At 42.2% G+C, this 23795-nt stretch overlaps 1 protein-coding gene across 5 annotated transcripts in view; it reads right to left on the bottom strand.

The window, feature by feature from the left end:
• Positions 1–23795, bottom strand: part of PSEN1 (presenilin 1) — a 38673-nt gene extending 14878 nt beyond the window's left edge. For 2 of the 5 annotated variants that reach the window (XM_077322692.1, XM_077322696.1), the window contains exons 1-6: positions 23648–23795; positions 17771–17899; positions 12559–12600; positions 11795–12033; positions 10501–10642; positions 5299–5366 (exon numbers count right to left, since the gene is read on the bottom strand). In XM_077322692.1, coding sequence (XP_077178807.1) covers positions 5299–5366; positions 10501–10642; positions 11795–12033; positions 12559–12600; positions 17771–17851 — 572 coding nt within the window. In that variant the 5' untranslated portion in view covers positions 17852–17899; positions 23648–23795. Of the gene's footprint in view, positions 1–5298; positions 5367–10500; positions 10643–11794; positions 12034–12558; positions 12601–17770; positions 17900–23329; positions 23480–23647 lie in introns of those variants that run through there. The other 3 variants (XM_077322693.1, XM_077322694.1, XM_077322695.1) reach the window with 3 other exon arrangements.

The following is a 23795-nucleotide window of genomic DNA, read 5'->3' as shown; positions in this document are numbered from 1 at the left end:
CAGGGTGAAATGAAGTGCCAATCTCAAGATTTAACTCTCAGTCTTTAAACTAAATTACAATTTACAGGGGGAATGAAGAAACAGATACTTCAACTACATCTTATGTTTGTTTTAGAATCAGAATCATAGAGTTCGAAGGGACCTCCTTACTAATGGGGTTCTGTGTAGCACATTCCTTTGTCATTTTTTTTTTTTGCCTCTTACTCATCTCCATAAGGGAAAGGTCACCAGAATATCAATAAATCTAATTCTCAACATGGCCAAGGTTGTGGTACTTACATTCAGAGAGCCCAGCTGTGAAAAACCACACAGATGTTCTTATAAACCTGAAAAATATCCAGGTTTGTAAAAAAATCTGAAATCTTAAAAAATCTGAAATCTTAAAAAGAATACCCCCCTAATAATAGAAGAAGAAGAGTTGGTTCTTATATGCTGCTTTTTCTCTACCCGAAGGAGTCTCAAAACGGCTTACAGTCGCCTTCCCATTTCTCTCCCCACAACAAACCCCCTGTGAGGTAGGTGAGGCTAAGAGAGCCCTGATATTACTGCTTGGTCAGAACAGCTTTATCAATGTCATGATGAGCCCAAGGTCACCCGGATGGCTTCATGTGGGGGAATGCAGAATCAAATCCAGTTTGCCAGATTAGAAGTCCGCACTCCTAACCACTACACCAAGCTGGCTCTCTCATAATAGGAACATTATCTGCAACTTAAAAAATTAATGCCCTCAGTAGCCACTGTTAAGCTACCACAGACTTCAAGTCTTGTTTTCTGTCAATCAAAGGCAGGGGGAGGGGGGGAGGGCCCTTTCCAGGAATATTTTGGCCTGGGGAGGGCTTACTGAGGCCTGATCTGGTAGTATCCTCTGGGCAACTTGAAACAACACTTGTAAGACTTGCATGATGCACCCAGACCTGGCTACTTGCTATTGTTCAACAGCAGCCAGCCCATTAAAGGCAGTGTAGTATAGTAGCCATTAAAGGCAGTGTAGTATAGTAGATTCATACTAGGATCTGGAAGACACAGGTTTGAATTGCCATTTTGTTGTGGAAGCTCACTGAGCAGAGGAAATGAGGTAAATTGCCTTGGGTTCCCACTATGAAGACAGATGGGGTATAAATGAGGTAATAAATATAGTTGAAGATGAGAGCAGATCAAAAGTATGTTGGTTGGTGAGCTGGAAGGAGAGAAAGGTGAAGATATGGAGGTTGCCAAGAGGAAGGAGAGAGGAAATGATGCAGGGAAGGAGATACAGGGAGAAATGAAGATCCCCCCCCAAATCTTTGGAGGTTTGCCTCTGTGCAACTAGGTCTGGTCTAGGAGCTTGCACCATGCTACTGAGCCATAGTAGGGGCTGCAGGGGGGGGGAGGGAAAGCTGAATACGGGGGAGCAGATAATGATAGGATGGCTGGAGGGTAGGAAGGAGAGAAGAAAACATGAATAGGGGAGAGGTTATTGTAGCTGCTGGGGGAAGGGAAAAAGGACACTGGCGGGGTGGAGCGGAGAAATGAGAAACCCCCTACATGTCCTTGAAGATCCCCTGGGGAAGGGTGACAGCTCTCTACTAGTAACCTGGGCATTTATGATGCAGATAGGAGAAAACCTCTGGGACACTTAGCTGCCAATGTAGCCCATGGAGAACGCAGAGGCCTGAGCCCAAAACCCCCCAGAAAGATTGCAACAAGGAATGTACGTGGAATGTCACAAGGAAAATTGGATATTATGAAATCAGAGATGACCCAACTTGGACAGACAATGGCCACTTTCCATCTGAAGACTTCACAGTCTACTATTCTGTTCACGACAGTATCAGAAGAAATGGTATGGCCTTTATGGCAGATGACAGCTCGTGCAGTGGAAAGTTACACAGCAGTAAATGACCGAATTATGTCCATCCGAATTCGGGAAAAGCCAATGAACACAACTGCTGTACAAGTGTTTGCACCAACCACGGCCGCTGATGAAAATGAAATCAAAGATTTCTATGCGAAAGTGCATGAAACAGGTGCCTCAAAAGAACATTATATACGTTATTGGCAATTTCAATGCCAAAGTTGGAAATCAACAACAGGGCATCTGCGATAGGTTTGGATTAGGTGAGTGAAATGAAGCTGGTGACAGACTTATCCAGTTCTGTCAAGAAAACAAATTGACTATCACTAAAACCCTCTATGAACAACTGAAACGCCGTTTGTACCCCTGGACATCTCCAGATGGCATACACTGCAATCAGATCGATTTTATCCTTAGCAGTCAGAGATGCAGAGCTCCATTCTAGCAGTAAAAACATTTCCAGGAGCAGATTGTGGCTCTGATCACAAACTATCGGTGGCCAAGTTGAAAGTTAGATTATGTAATATCAAGAAGAATGTACCTCCAAAGTCTGATGTCACCAAGATTCCACCAACATATGCCATAGAAGTGAAAAACAAATTCGAGTAGTTTGATACTACTGGGAAGTTACCTGAAGGACTGTGGCAAGAATTTCAGTCTAATGTCATAGAAGCTGCTGTTTTAGAACATATACCAAACATAAAGCCGGAAAGAAGATGCAAATGGTTAACACCATCAAAATTGCTGAAAAACGAAGAGCAGCAAAAGCTGCTGGCAAGAGAGACTAATTAAGAAAGCTAAATGCAGATTTTCAATGTGCTGCCAGACAAGGAAGCGTATTGGAAGTAACAATGAAAGTGACTGGAAGAGGAGTGTACTAGAGGCCACACCAGAAGCCTCTTTGCTCAGGTGAAACAAGTCCGGAGCACCTTCATGGCTCGTAAAGCGACCATCAAAGACAAGAATGGAAAAGACTTGACTGACCAAGCCAACATCAAGGATTGATGGCAACAATATGCGGAAGAATTATATGCAAGCATCAAGGTGCCTCAGTCACCAGCCAAAAACACCCAACACAAATTGGAACCACCTATACTGAAGAAGCTATCTGGGCCCTGAAACAGCTCCCAAATAATAAGGCTCCTGGCATAGATAACATTCCACTGGAACTACTCCGGTATATTCCACCAGCAGCAATCACAGCATTATGCCAAAAAGTCTGGGAAACTGGCACATGGCCAATAAATTGGAAAAGGTCTGTTTTTATCCCATTACTAAAGAAAGGTGATGCTTGATGCTCAAGCTATCCAACTATAGCCCTGATCTCCCATACGAGTAAAATCTTATTGAAGATAATTCAGAACTGTCTCAAATCAACCATTGATGCTCAGCTACTGGATGTCTAGGCTAGTTTTTGACATGGTCGTGGCACCCAAGACCACACCGCAAATTTGTGCTGGATTCTTGAAAAAACCCATGAATATCAAAAGGCCATCTATTGGCTTTATTGATTATTCTAAAGCATTTGACTGTGTTGATTACAAGAAGCTATGGGATGCCTTACATGAATGGGGAGTGTTGTCCCACTTAATCCACCTCATCAATTCATTGTACACCAACCAGGAAGCCACAGTATGAAAAATATATGGATACTGATTGGTTCAAGGTCAGCCAAGGAGTGAGACAAGGGTGTATCTTATCACCCTTTCTTTTTAATCTTTATGCAGAGGTAATTATGCAGAAGTTTAATCTGGAAGAATCTACGATTGGAGTCAAAATTGGAGGTCATAACATCAATAATCTCCACTATGCAGATGATACAACACTAGTTGCAGAATCAGAGTGTGATCTGAAGACCCTGATAAAGAGATTAAAAGAAGAAAGTGAAAAGATGGGACAATACCTAAATATCAAAAAGACCAAGATCATGACAACTACTGGCAGTAGCAGCAAAGTTACAATTGACAATGAGAACATTGAATGTATTGATGATTTCATCTTTCTTGGCTCTATGATCAATCAAAGTGGTGGATGCAGCTGTGAAATCAAACGGCGAATAACACTAGGCCGGAACGCAATGTTAAGCATGAACCAAATATGGAAAAGTAAAGATATCAGCCTTAAGACAAAATGCCGGCTAGTCAATGCCATTGTCTTCCCCATAACAAGCTATGGATGTGAAAGCTGGAACCCTAAAGAAAGAAGACAGGAGGAAAATAGATGCTTTAGAATTATGGTGTTGAGACGAATGATGCGAATACCATGGACAGCCAAAGTTACCAACAAGATAGTTTTAGAGAGGAGCAAACCAACTATGTCATTAGAAGGGAAGCTATTACGGCTGAAGCTCACTTACTTTGGACATATCATGCGATAAAACTCGCTAGAAAAATCATTAATGCTCAGCATGGTCAGCAGCAAAAGGAAATGTGGTCGCCAAAGGATCTACTGGCTAGACACAATCAAAGCCAAGACAGGGATAACCATGAACCAAGTAAAAGAAGCAGTCAGAGACAGGGCGCATGGCGGAAGCTGTCCTGTGGAATCGCCGATGGTCAGACATGACTGAACGGATGACATCATCATATCATGTTTTTTGAGGTGCAAGAACCAGAACTGTACAAAGTATTCCAAATGAGGCCATACCATCCATTTATACAGGGGGTTTATGATACTGACTGATTTGTTTTCAATTCCCTTCCTAATAATCCCCAGCACAGCATTTGCTTTTTTTAACTGCCATCACACACTGAATCAATATTTTCAGTGAGTTATCTAACACAGGGGTAGTCAACCTGTGGTCCTCCAAATGTTCATGGACTACATTCCCCATGAGCCCCTGCCAGCATTTGCTGGCAGGGGCTCATGGGAATTGTAGTCCATGAACATCTGGAGGACCACAGGTTGACTACCCCTGATCTACCACAACACCAAGATATCGGTCCTGGTCATTCTCCGCCGCTTCAGACCTCATCATATAGTCAGGATTTTTTGGTTCCAATATGCATTATTTGGCCTCTTGCCCACACTGAACCTCATTTGCCACACTGATGCCCACTTACCCAGCCTCAATAGCTTTTGTTTATCCTGAGTCTCCCAGATACTAGTTCGACACGCTTAACCACTAACCACATCATTCTGCCACAGTCTCTCAGACTTGATCCTTGCTCAGAAGTACATTTGCCTGCAGATATGACTCTAAGAAATGGCTCTCCATAAGTTGAAATTTAAAGAATGGAAACTCAAACCTTATAATAACCAGCAGGATAGGATGGACTTGTGGGGCAACATGATGGGAAGAAAATCTATAATTAATGTCCAAGAAGTAGAAACAAAATTCTTTATTGATACATTTATAGCTTTGCTATTAATAAGGGATGTAGACTTTACAACCCAATGAAGACAGAATTATTAATTACCAATTGAGACAACTCTAAAATATATTTTCTGGGGAGTAAACTTACCCTAAGTAAATGAATGAAAAAAAGAAAAGCAGGAAAAGAGAAGAAATGATGAGCCATCCATGGATCACCTGAAACACAAACACAATGATAATGATTTCTTTTTTAGATCTGGTATTAAAACATTTGTACATTTCAAAAGTATCTGAAAACAAATGGATGTCACATGAAAAATATAGTTATATAAACCCCTATATATATATTTAACTTATAGCCACACATGCACTGGGCCTTTCCTGCTTCCTCCCTGCCCCCCCAGCTCCTCCAGACTGCAAAAAGGTTGCTTCTGAGGGTGAGTAAAAGTTCTTCTGGAGCACTATACCATACTTTGTGGAGGGATACAAAACAGCAGGCTCTACAAACACACTGCCTTGTTAGGTGTGGCAGCACCCTTGCCTCACATGCTGGCACAATGTACTCCATACCCGTAGTACACCACAACCGTCTAGGCTTGGGAGCAAGCCAGACACAGGAACACACTGAAACCAGGACATGCCTCAGCTTGTCCTTTGCTACAAGTTGGAATTTCAGGTGCCTCTGGACTCTGATTAACACCCCCCCAAAGTTTTGCTGACAGCGTGGTCTGGCCAGAACTGGTTTGGCCAGGGGCTCTTGGCCAATTTCTTTGTCTTTGCACATCACTCATTCTTGGCCCTTCTGCCAGGGGAAATCTCTTCCCCAAACCCTACAGCTAGTCCCACTGATATATGATGGCTCCCTTCCTCAGACCCATTAACACCATTGTCTAAGGCCATCAACAGCTATCTCCTGCTTGGGCCAGCAGTTGCCCAACACCAGGCTTAGTGGAAATTTCCAACTAGCCTCCTACCTGACTTGCATCACGTAGGCCAGCTCCCACAAACCCTATATAAACAATGGCTTTAGCATGCCCCCATGTACATTTCAGATATGGTACTTATCTGAACACCCTGTACGGTCTCTGTGCAGCCTACTTTCTCTTGCCTGTCATCTCTACAGGAAATGGTAACTATACTGGACCCTCTTTTCCCCACCCTATTCTTATCTATCTGACTGCTTGTTAGTGTGTTAGCTATATATTTTTTTCAATAAAGCTTATATTACTATTTTACCATTTACATTTGCTTTGAGTTCCTGCAGGTTCTTGCCCTCTTTCCTAAAATGTGGTAGAGGTCCCACATTGGGAACTAGCTTGTTGACAATGCTGTTTTAATCTCAGGGTATTATCTCTTAAGAGAGGCCCTCATATCTTAACAGATGCTAGGAGCTCATAATCACTATGGAGTAGAGGAGGTGGTAGTGGTATTTCAAACCTATTAACAGCATGCCCAAAACAAAGCTGAGTAGGTTGTAAGGGGTTCATCAATAAGCTAGTGTTTCCCTACAGATTCTGCTAATGTTTATATGCTTAATACAACCAGCCTTTTTCAAAAGAGGAGTCAAGTACACTATTGAATAGCATTTGAATGCTACCCCAGCAGTAAGCACTAAAAGAGGTGCACTTCACTCAGTATTCGCATAGAAAGCACATTACAGTTCTACTATGTCAGGACTTATTAACATCCATTAGTATTATTACAAGCCTTATTTAAAACTTTGTTTATTATCTATATAGCTCTTTATGAGTAGGAATTCCAGAATATTAATTGCATCTAAAATCATCAGAATGGTAAAAATCAGAGTGGTCTAAACTCCCAGCAGATCTTTCCAAACTGGATGGGTGGACAATACTATGACAGATGAATTTCAATGTTGGTAAGTGCAAGGTGATACAATTATGACACAAAGCTTCATTAGTAGATACTCATTGCTCTAGAGAACAAGCAGGATCCAGTCATGGGTATTCTCCTTCTCTCATTGCCCATTCCCACCTATTCCCAAGTAGCTGGTGCAATCTGGCAGACGATGGCCAGAAAGGAGAAGAACTAGGCGTCAAGGCCAGCTGGAGGTTGTGGGCTCTCCCAAGAACAATGCCTGGACAAGGAGCCCAGGAACCTGAATGGTACCCCAGTTACAGAGAGAGCATAAGCTGGTGAGTTTCATCAAGAGCCACACCCAGGGGAGGCTAATGCTGAGGGCAAGAGAAAGCAGAGACCGAGATCCACTGTATTGGCTATCTTCCCTCCCCATATCCCTTCCAGAGGCCCCACTGCCTACTGAGGGGAATGTCAGGGCTTCCGTTGAGTCACAGCCTCTGCCCTTCTATCAGCTCCCGGTGCGGGTGTGCTGTTGAAGCAGGGTCAACAGTTCCTTGGTAGGGTCGATGAGCTGCGGAGGGTCCGGAACGTGGGCAGAGAAGCCCAGTGGTGGATGCAGGAGATGGTGGTGAGTCGGTGTTGCGGGCCCCCAACAGACTCGGCTGACGAGGACTGGCAGCAGCAACCTGCCTAGGGCTATGAGCAGCAACGAGGTTCTACTAGTGTGATAGACAGAAGGAAGATGGAGTGGAGGATCCCCCCCCCCAATTGGCTGAGTCAAGAGAAGATCTTTCTCATGGAGAAACCTCTGACGGGCCTCTGGAGGAAGGAGATGGTAGTTAAGGTGGTTAAATGAGTTTTATGCTACCTCTATCATGTCCGCAAGCTCTTGACCAGCACAATTATTCAGTATAATTCGATTGCTTACTGCCCTCGAGGAAGGGTGCCACAATTCTAGTAAACTGGATCTTAGCTGTGAGGCTTTAGTGAGCTTTTTCACAGACAGTCTTGTCACTCTATTGGGACCTTCCTGCCACATTTGGAGCAGAAAGAGAACTAGAGGCCCCTTGTCTATCCAGGGGGGATATGCTTGATGGGTTCAGGCAGCTCTCAGAAACTGAATTGGACAAGTTGCTAGCGTCAGTGTGGACGACCACCTGACCCATTGATCCCTGTCCATCTTATCTCCTCAAGATGAGCGACCAGCGGATAGGAGACCCTCTAAGGGAGATTGTCAGCCTATCCCTATCCCAGCTCCCTCTCCCAATCTGGTGGAATGAACTCCCAGGAAAGCTGAGGGTCCTGATAGAGCTGTCACAGTTCTGCAGGGCCTGCAAGATGGAGCTCATCCACCAGGTCTTTGGTTGAGGCCTGGGCGAGGAAGATCTAGGACTCCCCTCCCCCCCCCCCGAGTTAGATGGTACACCAGGCTGCTCCTCACTAACCTCCGAGTGGAGTGCGGCCTGTCGAGCCGGAAGGGGAGGAGGGATAAGTTCACTGCTGAGAGGGGTTCAGGTAATTGGTTTTACTATTTTTATTATTTTATGTTTAACAATATTTATTGTGGGGTTTATGTCTGTTACTCGCCATGAGCCATCTGTTCAGGAGTGGCGGGCTACAAATCAAATTATAAATAAATACGTTGCTCCTACCACCACCCCCAAAGCAACAAAGCTGCCAGTGGGTGGGGGAGTTGTTTCTGCTACTGCCATGCAGACAAGCCATCCTTGCCAGTGAGGAGAAGATCCCACGGTTGCAAAGCTGCAGGCAGGCAGGAGAGTAGTTCTCAGTGCCGCCAAGGCAAAGAAGCTATCCTTACCACTGCCACTGAAGTAAAGAAACCGCAGATGGATGGGAGAGACATCCCTGCCACGGTTGCAGCAGAGAAGCCACCTCCAGTGTACCCATCATCACTGATGCAGCAAAACAGCAGGGGAGGAGCTGCTGCCATCATTGAAGAGGCTTTGTGAACCACTAGGTGAGTGGCTGAGGAAGCAAAGTTGCCAGGCAGAGAATGGGTGAACTGATAACATGGTGAAGTTCCTGGGAGAGGGGCTTAGCTGCCAACACAGAGGCAGCAAAACTGCAGGGCAAGCCACCACTGCTGCTGATGGAGAAATGATGAGGTGTGAGTAGGCAGAGAGAGATGGAGACACAAAGAAAAGAGTATCAGTAGACATGGGAAGAAAGAAAGTGAGAGAGGGGGTAGAATGAGGGAAAAGAGAATGATGGGGAGAGAAATGCCGGGGGGAAGAGAGGAGGAAAAAGGTGGTAGAATACTATGGCTGCTCCTGCAGGTTCTTTGTGGGGCCCCACTTGTTTTTGCTACTGAAGGCTAGTTATTTAAAATTACTGCAACTTGCTTCAGAGTTTGTAGGCAGATAAAGCAACTAAGGATGGGCATAACATGAATCATCAAGCATTCTGACCAATTCATGAAGAAAGCTTAATGAACTGAAGAACTGCCATGAATTTTCATGAATTTCAATGCAGTTCAAGGAAGTTCATGAAGAGAAGAAAGCAGAAGTTCACATAAAACAGCTGAGTAGCAGGGAGCTCCCTGATGCTCAGCTGTTTGGCTTAACCCTTGCTTTGGGTTCCTGCAGCTTTTCGCAAGGAACAGAAAGCAGTGACTTAAATGGCCCCCAGCCATTTAAACCAAACAGTTGAGAGGGTGTTTCACCCCCTGCTTTCTGCTCTCCACAAACAGCAGCAGGGAGCAGAAAACAGGGGTCTAAACTTGAAATGACTCATGAGCTGATACTAACTGGGTAAGTTTCCAAACCAACTACCCTGTTCATATTGCTTCATGGCTTAGCTACGAACCACAAACTGAACCACAAAAATGCAGTTTACGCCTATCCCTAAAAGCAACTCACTGTTTATTTATATTTTACAGTCCAAAATAAAACTAATTTGATTCACCACTTAGTGTCCTCCTGGAAATAATATCATTGAAGTTAAGTAAAAATACACAACGATTTCCTTGTTTCTACGGTATCTGAAAGGTATTAATTACTGTAACATATTGCAAATATGTTTTTGCAAGACCCTCTTGTGACGCAGAGTGGTAAGGCAGCAGACATGCAGTCTGAAAGCTCTGCCCATGAGGCTGGGAGCAATCCCAGCAGCCGGCTCAAGGTTGACTCAGCCTTCCATCCTTCTGAGGTCAGTAAAATGAGTACCCAGCTTTCTGGGGGGTAAACGGTAATGACTGGAAAAGACACTGGCAAACCACCCCGTATTGAGTCTGCCATGAAAACGCTAGAGGGCGTCACCCCAAGGGTCAGACATGACCCGGTGCTTGCACAGGGGATACCTTTACCTTTATTGCAAATATGTAAGAAACTGCTATTATTACGGAATACTACAATCTTTCAAAGCTGAACTTTCACTTCAGTTTTTAATTTAGGCAAAGAGTTAAGAATGTTTTCTTTTGGATATAGTTTAAAATGTTCTCAGAAGAATGAGGAAAGACATGTCAGAAGATCACAGTGTTTTCTTTGATACATGATTAACCTCACCTCACCTTATAGCACCTGTATTTATAAAGCACAACCAGAAGAATGGTCATGACAATGATGACGCTGATCATGATAGCAGCATTGAGAATAGAATTCAGAGCTCTTTGTCCAACTGTTTCCGTCTCTTCTGTGAATGGAGTGTAGATGCTGAAACACAATACAGAAAAAAACACAAGTAAAATTTGTGCCATACAAATGTGCTCTTAAATTATAATAATTATATTTGTTGACCACCACTCCTGCTGCAGCCAACTCATGACGGTTTACATAACATTTAAAACCCCACATTCTGACAGTTTTCCAATTAAATATCTTACAGAAATATTCAACTTAAAAAAAAATCTTAAACAGCATCATGCACTTCTAAGTCCACCAGAGCCAAGGCATGTAGAAGGGTGTAAGTCTGCTTAGTACTGCACTGTTAAAAGTTCCCCTCCTTCTCAATGCTGCTTTTATGCACACACCATCTAGTGGACATGAAATGAATAAAAAAGCAAGCGACTTGCAACGTCATTCAACATCTCAAACAAAACCACAAAAACAAGAAGACTGGATAAACTAGCTAACAGGATTACATTTCTTACACAGTAAGAAGGACGATAGCCTTAAGGAGAGTGTATGTGTGCACACACCTCACTTAAGAAACAAGGATCAACTAACAGCACTAGAGAACTGGCATATTATTACAGGAAGCAAAGTTTCAGACTATAATGGCAGAAAACATTCCTTAGATTTGTGTGTGTATATCTATATAAATTAGGAGGCGAACAGATATTTTAATGAAAGAAATTAAATCAGTTATGAGATAACAAAACTAAATCTTAAGTTTATTTTGAGAATGAGGCTCAAAATTCAAATTTATTTATAAAACAGCAGCTGATTATTTTAAATCAGGAAAACCATCGTTGTTAATTGACATATTGGGGGGGGGAAGGTATGCTGAATGTCCTTTGAATTGCCCTTTGTTTCAGACCTGACATATTACAAATGTGGGTGATACTGAACAGCTATAAAATGGAGATGGGATTGCAGCAGTTTACATATGTTGAAGAGCACACTGAGCTCTAACTCCACCTTCTACCAATTGCTGCAGTTCCAGCAAAGTTTACTTCTAATTTTGGTCAGAAGAAAAATAACTTGGAGGAGATTGGGGAATATTAGGTGTCACCCAGGAGAACATGAGTCTACTGCTGTCACATCTAGTCAAAGCTTGTAAGATCAGATTATCAGCAGACAATGAAGAAAAGAATTGCAGGATTTCAGGGGAAAAACAACAACAAGGGAAAAGTTGATACTTACAGCTGTCCATCCTTTCGTGTATAAAAACTGACAGACTTGATGGTTGCAACAACTACCACCATACAAAGTGTGACAGGCACAAAGAGCATGATCACATGCTTTGCCCCGTATTTCAGTGTCAGCTCTTCCTCCTCGTCATCTTGTTCCACCACTTGCTGAGTGCTGTTCTGTGGCTGCCCATTCGACTCTGAATCAGGATTATCGCTGTTCTCATGACGCCGTCTTTCAGTGTTGTCATTCTAGAAATAATTTTGTTAAATCCTATTTTAAAAAATATCTGCTAACCATGCACGCATTTTGTGCTCTAAATTACAAAATCAATGATTAGATGGGAAAATATGGGGAACTATGAGCAGGAATGGAATGCAGGGACAAAGACTGAAAGGAAAGAAAGATCCAGTAGTAAGAATCTAAAATAAAGAACACCTTGTACTGCAGCAATAAAAAGAGGTCACATCACACCACAGAGAAAAAAGGAAGCAACACAAAAGAACTGCGGATTAACAGAAACAGGGGCATATATAGTAGACTACTGGGTCAATACTGAGGGTCACAATGATAACTGTGCTAAGGTTACCTTTATCCGGGTAATTTGTCTTTTCTAATATTAGCACTCTATTAGATGTACCTGGATCACTTTGTCTACAATATTCTTGAGTCTACGGTCTATAAAGTTACAAAAGAATATTAAACTAATCCTTCAGGACTTTAAATTGGTGACTGCTAAATACGTGATTTCTAAATACGTGATTTCTTTTATCTACCTCTTCATCACTTTCTCCATCCCATTTCAATCTGAAACTTCTCTGCAATGATAAAAATTAGAAATTTGAACAAGCCACATTTTTTCTAATTTTTAAAATATATTTTCAAAATAAATGAATATGCAAAACAAAGGATGAAATTATCTCACTTGCAAATAACCAATATTAATTGATGAGTAGACAAGTGGCATCACTCCGGAAAAAATATCCTTACTCTTATGATGAGTTCATGGCATAAAGATCATACAGATCATATTAAGAATTGGCATAGCATTGCTACATTTTGATTTTGGGATCAAGTATGTCTGAAGTAGCATCGCAACCCCTAAAATGCAACAATCTTCACATTCTCACCCCAGTTTGCAATGCAGTTTTCCTTCTTTTTACTACAACAGTATTTTTAACCAATTCAGCAACCCTCAGTAAACAAGATCACAAACCAATTTTGATTATAAACTAAACAGATAAAATTCAGAAAATACTGCCCTTATTTTGTTTCAGCCTTGTACAAAAATGCTGCAGTGCCCCTGTTTATATGCTGAAAAACACACTATGAATTTGAAGTGGAAAGGGGGAAAGAAAATGGAGACATGTAGGTCACAAAGGCTAAGATAAGATACCAAAACATGCAAGTTTTAGGATTTTCACAAAATTGACCACACTATCTACTTAATCTACATTTTACAATTACAGTATTTGCTGGTGTATAAGACTACTTCCCCCCCCCTGAAAAACATGCCTCCAAGTGGGGGGTCGTCCTTTAGTTGGGATAGACATAAATGCCCATAGTGGCCCATAGTACTGTAATGTAATGTAATAAACTCTATATTTTGAGTGGAAATGTTGGGGGTCGTCTTATATTCCCAGTCATCTTATACGCCGGCAAATACTGTAGATTTTTCAGTACCTTACTTTGATGCATTTAAAATTAAATACGTTGCCAGTATAGCAGGATTGCCAGTATAGCAGCCAATTTTGTGGAAATCCCTGAACAAGTGGGCTTTGGTGTCTAGTTCAAACCTTCAATGCCAGTAACAAAAGAAGTTAAAATTCAGCTTGTTGTTCTCTCTTTTGTACCCTCAACAACTGCTCCTACCCTTACATCTCACAAGGTTGACAGTCCATTGCTGGAGGTCACTTCTCTTGCAATTAAGAATGGCATGCACACTGACAAAGAAATGGCAGTCGTAGGTAAAAAGTACAGTAGGCATATCCATAAAAAAGAACAAATAGAAAGGCATTGGCATATTAAAGGTGAAATAAGTGGTCCAGAAGTACAAACCTTAACCTTCTATACCATCCTGGTGTTCCTGATCTGTACTTAGAACTGCAGCTTATAACTATTAAGAGGAGAAGCAACAAAATAATACCATTCTGTCTGTTACAGCTGGGTAATGGTGCACAAGAAACCGTGTCACTTCAAACACACCTTGTTCAAATATTTAGAAAAATCACAAATTCCTACCTGATTAGCATTATACATACAAGGGAAAGATGCCAAATGCACTGGAAGCAAAGGTACAGATTCCTCACTTCCATCGGCCATTGTGGATCTAAAGTTTCTGAAAATGTTTCAATGAAACCCTTGTACTAGTGGTTTATGGGCAAATATGAACTACGCATATGCAAGATGGATGAGTAATACTAAAGATAAACAGAATCCCTGGCAGCTATCAAAGAAAACAGTTAATATCAAACCCAAGGCAATAGAATCGAAGGTGTGGAACAGAACTGTGTCGGGATGGAAACTTCCCTTGCTCTTTGCCAATGCCTTAGCCCCTAACTGGAAATGAAGGAGGCAGTGCCAGGCAACACTATGTTGTGCAAGGCTTTGCAGATTTCCCCATTATTGGCTTCTCCAGTTATGCTAACCCTTCAATTCATTAGTTCTACTGAGAAGATCAGATTAGTCGGCTTGGGTTCTGCAAGGCTGTTGGAAAGGGTTTGTGTGTGTGTGTGTGTGTGTGTGTAATAGCAGATTATATCCATTTGCCAAGAAATATTTAATTCATCCTTCTGATTCCATTAAGGAACAGCATAGTATTTTTCTAGTTACACTTCCCAAAGAGGGGTCTTACCTAGACAAAATCTTCTCCAAGTTAGTCATCAGCCTTTTCCAACATTTTACTGTTGAGAAATCCCTGACACATTCTTCAAGCTTCAAGAAACCCCAGAAGTGGCGTGATGGTGCAGAATATGATTGGTAAGTATAGCTGTGTTCACACCCACCCTTCCCTTCCTACCCCATTCAGGCTCATCACTGGACATTTGGGGAGTGTGTGTGTGCGTGCATGTGCGTGTGGGTTAATATGACCATATATGGTCATATCACCTGAAATTTTTTAACAAATAAAAACAAATTTAAAATTTATTAACTCCTGCTATGTGGGAAGCCCTTCCAGGGCCACCAGGAAACTCAAGGGTTTAGCAAGGCTGCTCTAACCTAAAACAGGAAACTTTCTTCTTCCTTTAGAAGTTGACAGAATAAGTCTTCTCTGCCACCTCCCACTTTTTTCCATACACCAGAGCTGAAAATAGCTTGTCTGACCACTAAAAATCAGAATAAAGATGAAGTCCCTCACATGTGGTTCACAAGTATAGACTCAGAATCTGCCTTGGCTTTCAAATATGTAGGCAGGATTGAACAATTTTTTAAAAACTTGTCTTTTAACCCAGCTCGCTTTATTGTTGTACTATCCTTGGGACTAATTTATATAACTGATGAATTTGTAACTCAAAGATCTTTCTTCCTTTATTGTCACATAAAACTGTATCAGAAAAAAATTACATTAAATAAATGTCAAAGACAAAATTGGATAAAGTAACAGAACAGATACAGAAAATCCAAAGGAAACTAATAACTATAAAGCAAGTTGTCCCTACCACATGAGATGAGGCAACTTCATGGCACCTTGCAAAAATTTAACCACACTTTCAATTATTTCAGAATTGGTATTACTCAAAAAGAAGAAAACCTTAAGAAGTTGTCTACCCTGATCCACCCCAGACTCATTAGCTGGATGTCTGGAAGCAGTGATGGGGTGGCCTAAGCAGAGCTGGCTGAAACTCAGTCTTTCAAAGACAGAGGTCCTATTGTTCAGTAGGGAGGGACCTGGTGAGGATGCACAATTGCCCCACCTGGACAGACTGCAGCTATTAGTAGCACACTTGGCCAGGAACTTGGGCATGATCTGCAAAACCTCCCTCTCCATGGAGAAACAAATCACAAAAGTAGCATGGCTAGCATTCAACTTGTGCCAAGCTAAGCTACTAGTGCTCTACCTAGCCACAGTAATCCAGGCAATAGTCACCTCTAGTCTGGATTTTTGCAACTTGCTCTATGTGGGCCTATCCTTATCCCTGACCCAGAAGCTACAACTGCAGAACACAGAAGCCAGGGTTCTCATGGGAACACCTTGGAGGGCTCACATCTAGCCCGTGCCCAACAGCTGCGCTGGTTACCAGCTGAATACTGGAACAGGCTTAAGGTTCATGTAATCACCATATGCGGTCTGGGCCCTGAGTATCTGAGGGACTGCCTCTCTGCCTACACGCCCCAGAGAGCACTTCACTCCATAAATACCAATAAACTGGTGATCCCTGGACCCAGAGAAGTATGTCTGGCCTCAACCAGAGCTGGGGCTTTTTCAGTCCTGGCCCCCACTTGGTGGAATGAGCTCCCAGAAGAGATCAGGGCCCTGCCAGAGCTAAAGCAATTCTGCAAGCATTTGATAAGTGAGGCTGAAAACCCAATTTGTTACTCGCTTTCCCTCCTTCACTTTCATTGCATACTCAGCAAGGACAGGATAATGTAGACAAACAGCCCAAAGATAAAAATATATGTAAAAGAAGATAAAAATATCAAACAATTATTAGAGGATGGATAGATGAATTACAGAATACGGCCTCCAGCACTGTTCTACATTAAAAGCCATGTGATTTATTGCTGAAGTCAGACCTGTGTCTGCAAGAAGTGAAAAAGGCAAGAGCTGAAGAGGAAAATTCTTTTGATTCCTCTAGTCAATCAAATTATTTTGATATTACTCTGAGCCTTGATTGTGATCCCTTAAAAAGAAAGTAGCATAATTGTAAATTTTGCTCAGGAAGACAGGGAGGGGATATGTTTAAATGTGGGAAATAGAGAATATTGCCCATGCTAAGTTTATAGAGGTACCTCAAAATGGTCTGCAGTACCTGTTAGGTTATCAGCAACATGCACACTTAAGCTACTTTTATATGTACAATAAGAAAAAAACCCTTTTCAGTTCAGCGATAAATGCTATCCAAGTTGTCCAGGAAACCATGCAGTCTTGTAACTAACAAGGCTATCCATGGTAGATTTACTCCAGTCTAAACCTGCTGACATTGGGAGCCTTGTCTGTAGTTACGCTGCACTGTATTGTCTTGCACTGTAAACATAACAAAGCCATACAAAATAGCCTGGTAACTTCTTTCTAAAGTATCAAGTGGTATAAGACACATTTAGTTAACAAAGAATGATACCAAATATCCTAATAATTTCCTATGGTTCTCATTAGGGATTGGCATGAACCAGTTTACAAGCCAAAATTCAGCATGCACTTGGCCTTGTTTGGAACCCTCTTTCCCTGAACATTTACTGGACTATTGTTCTGTTTGGGCCATTTAAACATAATAGCTGAGTAGACCGGCTCCATAGCTGACCTGCTAGGTTTAAACTGTTGCAAGCCATTTCACCAGTTGGTTTTCCTTCCCCTCACTGAGGAGGAGGGAGCGAAATGACCAATTAAATGGTTCACAGCCGTATTTGCCTAACAACTGACTGGTGCACCTGCCCTACTGTTAGGCAGAAATGGCTGCCAGCCATTTAAATCTAATAGTGGGGTGGGTACATTAATGTCATTAGGTTTCAGTGGTCATAAGCCATTAAAACCCATCTATTTTACTCTCCCCAGCTTTCAAGCAAGGGGAAGCAATCAGATTGATGATTCCCCCTTTTTTCTGGTTGCATTGGTGCATTTTCATTCAGTTTGTGGTGGCCCTGAACCCTGAAACAGAATGTTTAGGCTCATGCCCATCCCTAGTTTTCATCATCACATTCATGGCTGCAAGAACTGTTTTAATAATATTAGAGGCTTTACTCCACTTTTTACTGGCATTTTGTATTATAAGTAGTATGCATAATCTACTCAGTTGATGTTCTGGCATGTAAAATAATTGTTTTCTTACGTACAGTATTGCTCAGGTGGTTGTCAGGGAGGTTTTCTGTCAGCTGTCCATGCTGGAAATGTACGTTTGCAGATAGTTCTGTCATTGGGATTCTTTACTCCACAAAACTTTCTTTCTTTTGGAAACACTACAACTGTAAAAAAAAATAAAACAAAGATGTTCGGACATTCTATATATATATATTTCTTATGCTGAAATGAAATAAAGATCCTTTCTTAGCTGTTGGCTTTCTAAATTTGAAGGAAAAATATAGCTTGCAGTAAAGTGACCTGGACTACCTGGCTGAATCACACTCTTCTGTCTTTACGCCTGTGTATTCCTTTCTCCCCTTACAGATGATGGCAAACTGGCTTGCTACTAGCTATGGTTCATATTAATGGTAAACATAACATTGATAAACAGGGATAAGGAAAGGAGAAGCACAGGGAGTTCTCTAAATGCCTAACTATACAAGGAAGGACAATGGGCCACTGAATGGTGACAGTGTTGATGAATGTCTCCAGACAAACCTGCTGAATGACTAACACATTTTTTGCATACCTCTCCCCTCCCAAATCCAGCCCACCATAAAAAATTGTTTTCAAAACATGTAGCTAAATAAACTTTCCAAAAAGGTCACAGCTACAAACTTAAATCTTGATATCTAGAAGTCTAATATATAATAGTGGTATCAATTCTGAGCTATATGATGCTCAGAATTTAGAAGAAAACAAATATTAACAACTGACGAATGTCTAAAGGAGAGAGAGAGAAATTGAACCACTGGCAATAGAGGTAGGGAAAGCTGGCTGAAGAAACGCTCTGTTAAAAGATTTAAGGATGAATGAGAAAAATAGCCTATTGATGATACAACAAAAGACTGTTTCAGGCACAGAGTGCAGCATGAAGGCATGGTATGCGATAACACTTAATATGCAGTGTTGTATATAATTACTCAGAAGTAAGATACATTTTAATCAATACATTAGTTTCCAACTCCCTTCCCCACACAAAAGGTACACTCAAATGTGGCATGCATTCATGAATGTATGTCCCATCATCTACACATTATGCAGGTCTCAAATACAAAATATAGATCTAAAAATTAATGACAATGCATTTTAAAAATATGTTATTTCACTCTTCATTCCAAGGCCTAACAGTGAAATGGAGAAAACAGCATCAAAACTCCCAAGACCATAGGAAATTTTAAAATGCCTGGTAAAAATATTTAAGATTTAAAGACAAACATGTGCAAAGTGTGAAAAGTTGCAAGATCTAAACCCAAAACTCCTTTCTAAAATCTCAAACAGGCATTAGCCTAGCATTAAAATACTTAAAACCTGAGGCAAAGTAATTATCTAATTAAGTGCTTGGTAGCACCTGAATTACTTCAATTCATCCATCTGGGTTTTTTCTATGGTATAAACGACTTTACTGCTGGAAAAGGAACTCATCTGAGATCAAGTACAGACCTACAGAAAACAGTACTAAGGCGGCAACCATTTAACCAAATGGAGACCAAGAAAAAGGGCCAAATGATTTCATGCTTATTGCATTTTTATTTATCATTATCCATGGTTCCTCTATATGTTTGTGAAATGCCCCGGTGGGAGGAGCGTGTCTGGGGTGTGCGGCCTGGAATACGGGCCAATCAGGGTGCAGCCAGACCCTGATTGGGGCTGCCCCTACACTCTCCGCCCTCCCTAGCAGCCTCCCTCACAGGACACCTATTATGGGGAGAGGCAGGAGATTTTAAACTGCTTAGAGATACCTGAGACCTGGGTGACTGTGGACCATTCCCGGTTCTCTCAGAACTCTCAGGCCCACCTCCCTCACAGGGTGTCATGGGGAGAGGAAGAAAAGGCAAATTTAAACTGCCTAGAGACACCTGAGGCCTGCTGGGTCATTGCAGCCCATTGCCAGTTCTCTCAGACCACTCACAGCCCCACATTCCTCACAGGTTGCCTATTGTGGGGAGATGAAGGGAAATGGTGTTTGTAAACTGCTTTGAGACTCCTTTCAGTAGTAAACAGCAGGGTACAAAAATCCAGCTCTTCTTCTAAGGGGCAACACTGAAATAAGTATGTGGGCACATAACATTATATCAAAAGTAAAAAAAATGGAGACAGAAGGAGCAGGGTGGACACTTGTGTACTGTGACTACCCCATGTGGATTAGGGCAGTGGGACATTTTGGTGTCTGTGGCCTAATTCACACAAGAAGGGGAGGTTGAACGCAGAGCTGGGAGGAATTGGTTACCATATAATCTTCCCCTAAGAACAGACACCTGTCTGATTTTCCCTTCACATATCTGAAGACACGGCTCTGGAAAGCTCATTTGTAACCACTATGCCACAATTCCCAAAGGTCAGTCCTCTCCCACACTCAACTAACATTCCAAACAACAGGTTCTTGACACCCATCTCTCCACACCCACAACCTCATTTGCCACACCATCACCCCTCCCCCCACAACACAATATTCAACCTCATGCCCTTACAGACTGGACAACCCCTCCCTCTTCCCAATGCCATGCTCTCCATCTTAATCACTCTCTTCCTTTCTACCTCCCTCTCTCTTTGCTATTTTCCCCTCCTGCTAGAGCCTGTTGTATCAGCTACAATGGGATTTAATTCTAGTTTATTCACAATTGGATTTATATCCCACCACCCCTGGAAGCCTCATGGCAGCTAACAATAAAAGAATCTCCCAAGAAAAAGCCCATACAATGAAAATCAAATACAACAGAGGTGACGGACTAAAAACCCCTCTAAACTCTGCTCCCAGGAGATGTATAATGCCATGGGGTGGGGTATAGGGAATAGTACAGGGAGGAGAGGGGGAGATGTTACTGCCTTGGCCTCAGCCAAAGACCTGACAGAAAACGACACCTTACAGGCCTAGCGGAACAGTTATTCAGGGCCCTCAGCTCTCCCTCCACCAAGTCAGGGGCAGGCCTGGGTTGAGGTCAGGCGAACTTCCCTCAGGGCAGGAATCTCTAGTAAATTTGCACTAGTAGCCACTGAAAAGAGCCATTTTTAAAAACTTTCATCTGGAATTTTTTGAGATATAATTTTAAAGATATAATAAAAGACATGGCAGAGCCCCCTGACATACTTTTTTCTCATTATCATGATGAACTGATGCTTAAGGTAATTAAAAATGGTGATTCCTCCAGTTTCTGACTGGGTGGTAAGATCAGTATGTTAGCTGATTGTCGGAGAGACAAGCATCGTTATTTTACTCATTCACAAATAAGACTGGCAAAGCTATAGCCAAAGAATGTCTGCAATAAATTGCACAGAATTTGGGTATCTGCAGAACAATGGTCAGCTAACTGAAAGCTTAATATCTCTGTTTTGAGTTTAGTTCATATGACAAAAAGGGAACTGGAATATTTTTAGTGGGATAACACTGAACAGTTAAACAGATGAAAGTAAGTGTATAATTACAACAAAGTCAGAGCAAGAATGTTTCAAGGGTAGTGAAATAAGGAAGTTATTCTAAAAGAAAGGAAAGTTGAAGATGACTCCGCATTTATTCATAGTCAGTAAAGGCTATCCGGAGAAAAAGAGGACTGCATCCAAAACCCTGCATCTTTAATGCTTCCACCCTATGCAAACATACATGGTAGTAAGGATATTTATTGTTTTCAAACACACACAGGATGAGGCTCAAAGTTTCTTCCTTGTGGTCCTTTTAAGTTCCCTTTATAAATTGCCCTACCTATGGAACAACATTATGGCCTCGTAAAGGAACGTAAGTGAAAAAAGCATGGGCATGACAGGATGGAAATGAAATATTATAAAACAGGGACAATTAGATGTCTGCCTTTGGTAGCAGTTAAAAAGCCTCTATTTCCTTTCTGTTCTCCTGTTAATACTTCAGTAAAAGTTGTCAAAATGAATACAGTAAAAGTGTAGGGGTTGGAGAACACATGGGGGCAGATTATTATATTCATGTTGCAAATGTTTTTAAAAAGATTCCACAATTGTTCTATAATGATTTCACAAACTGCATTTGGAGGCGCATGATGATGATATTGGCACATTTATTCAGTACTTGGCACTCTGTTCACAGAAACTGGAGAAAAATCTAGCAAAATCTGACTTAGTTGTGGCACTGTTCGAAGTAACCAATATCCACTAATTTATCTCTTCCTTGAAGCTACACTACTGAGCAAGTTCTCATGATTAACCAATTACCACATTCTTGAATCTGGCCTTAAAAGAGATAAAGATGGTATCTACAGGAAGGCCCAAGTCATGGACACCTGTGAGCCAGAGTAAAGGTAAAGGTATCTCTTGTGCAAGCACCAGGTCATGTCTGACCCTTGGGGTTATACCCTCTAGCGTTTTCATGGCAGACTTAATACGGGGTGGTTTGCCAGTGCCTTCCCCAGTCATTACTGTTTACCCCCCAGCAAGCTGGGTACTCATTTTACCGACCTCGGAAGGATGGAAGGCTGAGTCAACCTTGAGCCGGCTGCTGGGATTGAACTCCCAGCCTCATGGGCAGAGCTTCAGACAGCATGTCTGCTGCCTTACCACTCTGTGTCACAAGAGGTTCGTGAGCCAGAGTAGGCCTACTAATAATCATGTTGACACTTGAGGGAAATTAGGAGGCTCTGCCCCATGAAAACTTCACCTGCCTATTTGAATATATTAAGCCTCTATCAACAGGGCAGAATATGATTCCCTGCAACCCTGAAAAAATACAGCATTTATTCAAATGCAAGACTAGGTAGGTAGAAAGAAATGATCTTCTATTAGCATGCAAGTTACAGTAGTTATGTCATCTTACTTTTGATTAAATACTTATCTATGCTAGAAATAACTACATGGATTTGGGAAAAGAAGGCATTAAATGACACTATAACAGTGAATGTAAGGCAGACTAGGATGCTACATGAAATGAAACTATGTTCCCTTTTGGAGAGGATCTGTTCTGAGCAAGACTGAATTTTCCCCTCAGTGGAAATGATTTACAACACAATACCAGTAACAGTCACACCACTGCTTAACACAGTATCAGTTGAATTCCTTCACATTCAAAACAATTCCCTCTCCCATTGAAACCCACTTAAAATCCAAGTCCAAAAGTTTATTGACTGCCAGTAACAAAAATGTGCAAAGCAGCATGATATTAGCATTACTTTAAGCTCATCAATAAATTCTTCTCTAGACACCTCTTCACTATGATACTTTGACCTGTCAGAATATAGCGTCTGTGTGGGCAAAAGCAGCCAAACACCTTATGAGCGGCACTGATGTAGATATAATACTCTACTAAATGAAGTGCCACCCCCTCTCATTTACAGAGACAGAATCAGATTTCCTAGCCTATGTATTGTCATAAGACCGAAATTCATCAGAATCCTGCAATAACAGTACAGAGGAAAACTGCAAAGGACAAATTCCAGTTGTTGTTGTTTTTTAATAAGAATTTCAAGCAGAGTCTAATTCACAAACTGGTATTTTCTGGGCACATCCTCAAGATTGATTTCAACACTGCTTACAAGTATACCAAAGTGGTAAAGAAACGGAAACCTCTTCCCTCTTTTTCAGGGATTTTCACTCACGGGTTCGGAGACCCATCCCTGTCTATGTGGTCATGAATCCGGAGTTCGGGCGTGCAGGGAGGGGAGAAGGCGGAGCAGTTTCTTTCCCATTTAAAGCCCCAGAGCACGACGAAGGACACGACGAAGGCGACGCCTCACCCACACTTTAATGCCCGGCGCCTACTACGCCCCTCAGGATACAAGCACGCGAGTGAAGGGCGGCTGAGGGGGGGAACCGGGGGAGGCGCACCGGTCATTTCCCACCACGGCCGGGCCAGGGAGGACTCCCCAGGGCGGCCGCCCGACCGCATTCAGCCCACTCGCAGAGCCGCCACTTACCTGCCTCCCCTCAAAGCCAGCCCGCCCGCCGGTTTGTTTCCCTTCCGACCCGAATACAGAGCGTAGTCCACACCCCGCCCCTAACGCTTCCGGCCAAGGCTCCGCCCAGCGCCCCAGCCCTCCGACGCCTCCAGATTAGCGCCTCGTC

Source organism: Paroedura picta, chromosome 2, assembly GCF_049243985.1.
Source record: "Paroedura picta isolate Pp20150507F chromosome 2, Ppicta_v3.0, whole genome shotgun sequence".
NCBI classification, from domain to species: domain Eukaryota; kingdom Metazoa; phylum Chordata; class Lepidosauria; order Squamata; family Gekkonidae; genus Paroedura; species Paroedura picta.
The sequence above is the reverse complement of the archived record's forward strand: the minus strand, read 5'-3'. Positions and strand labels throughout refer to the sequence as shown.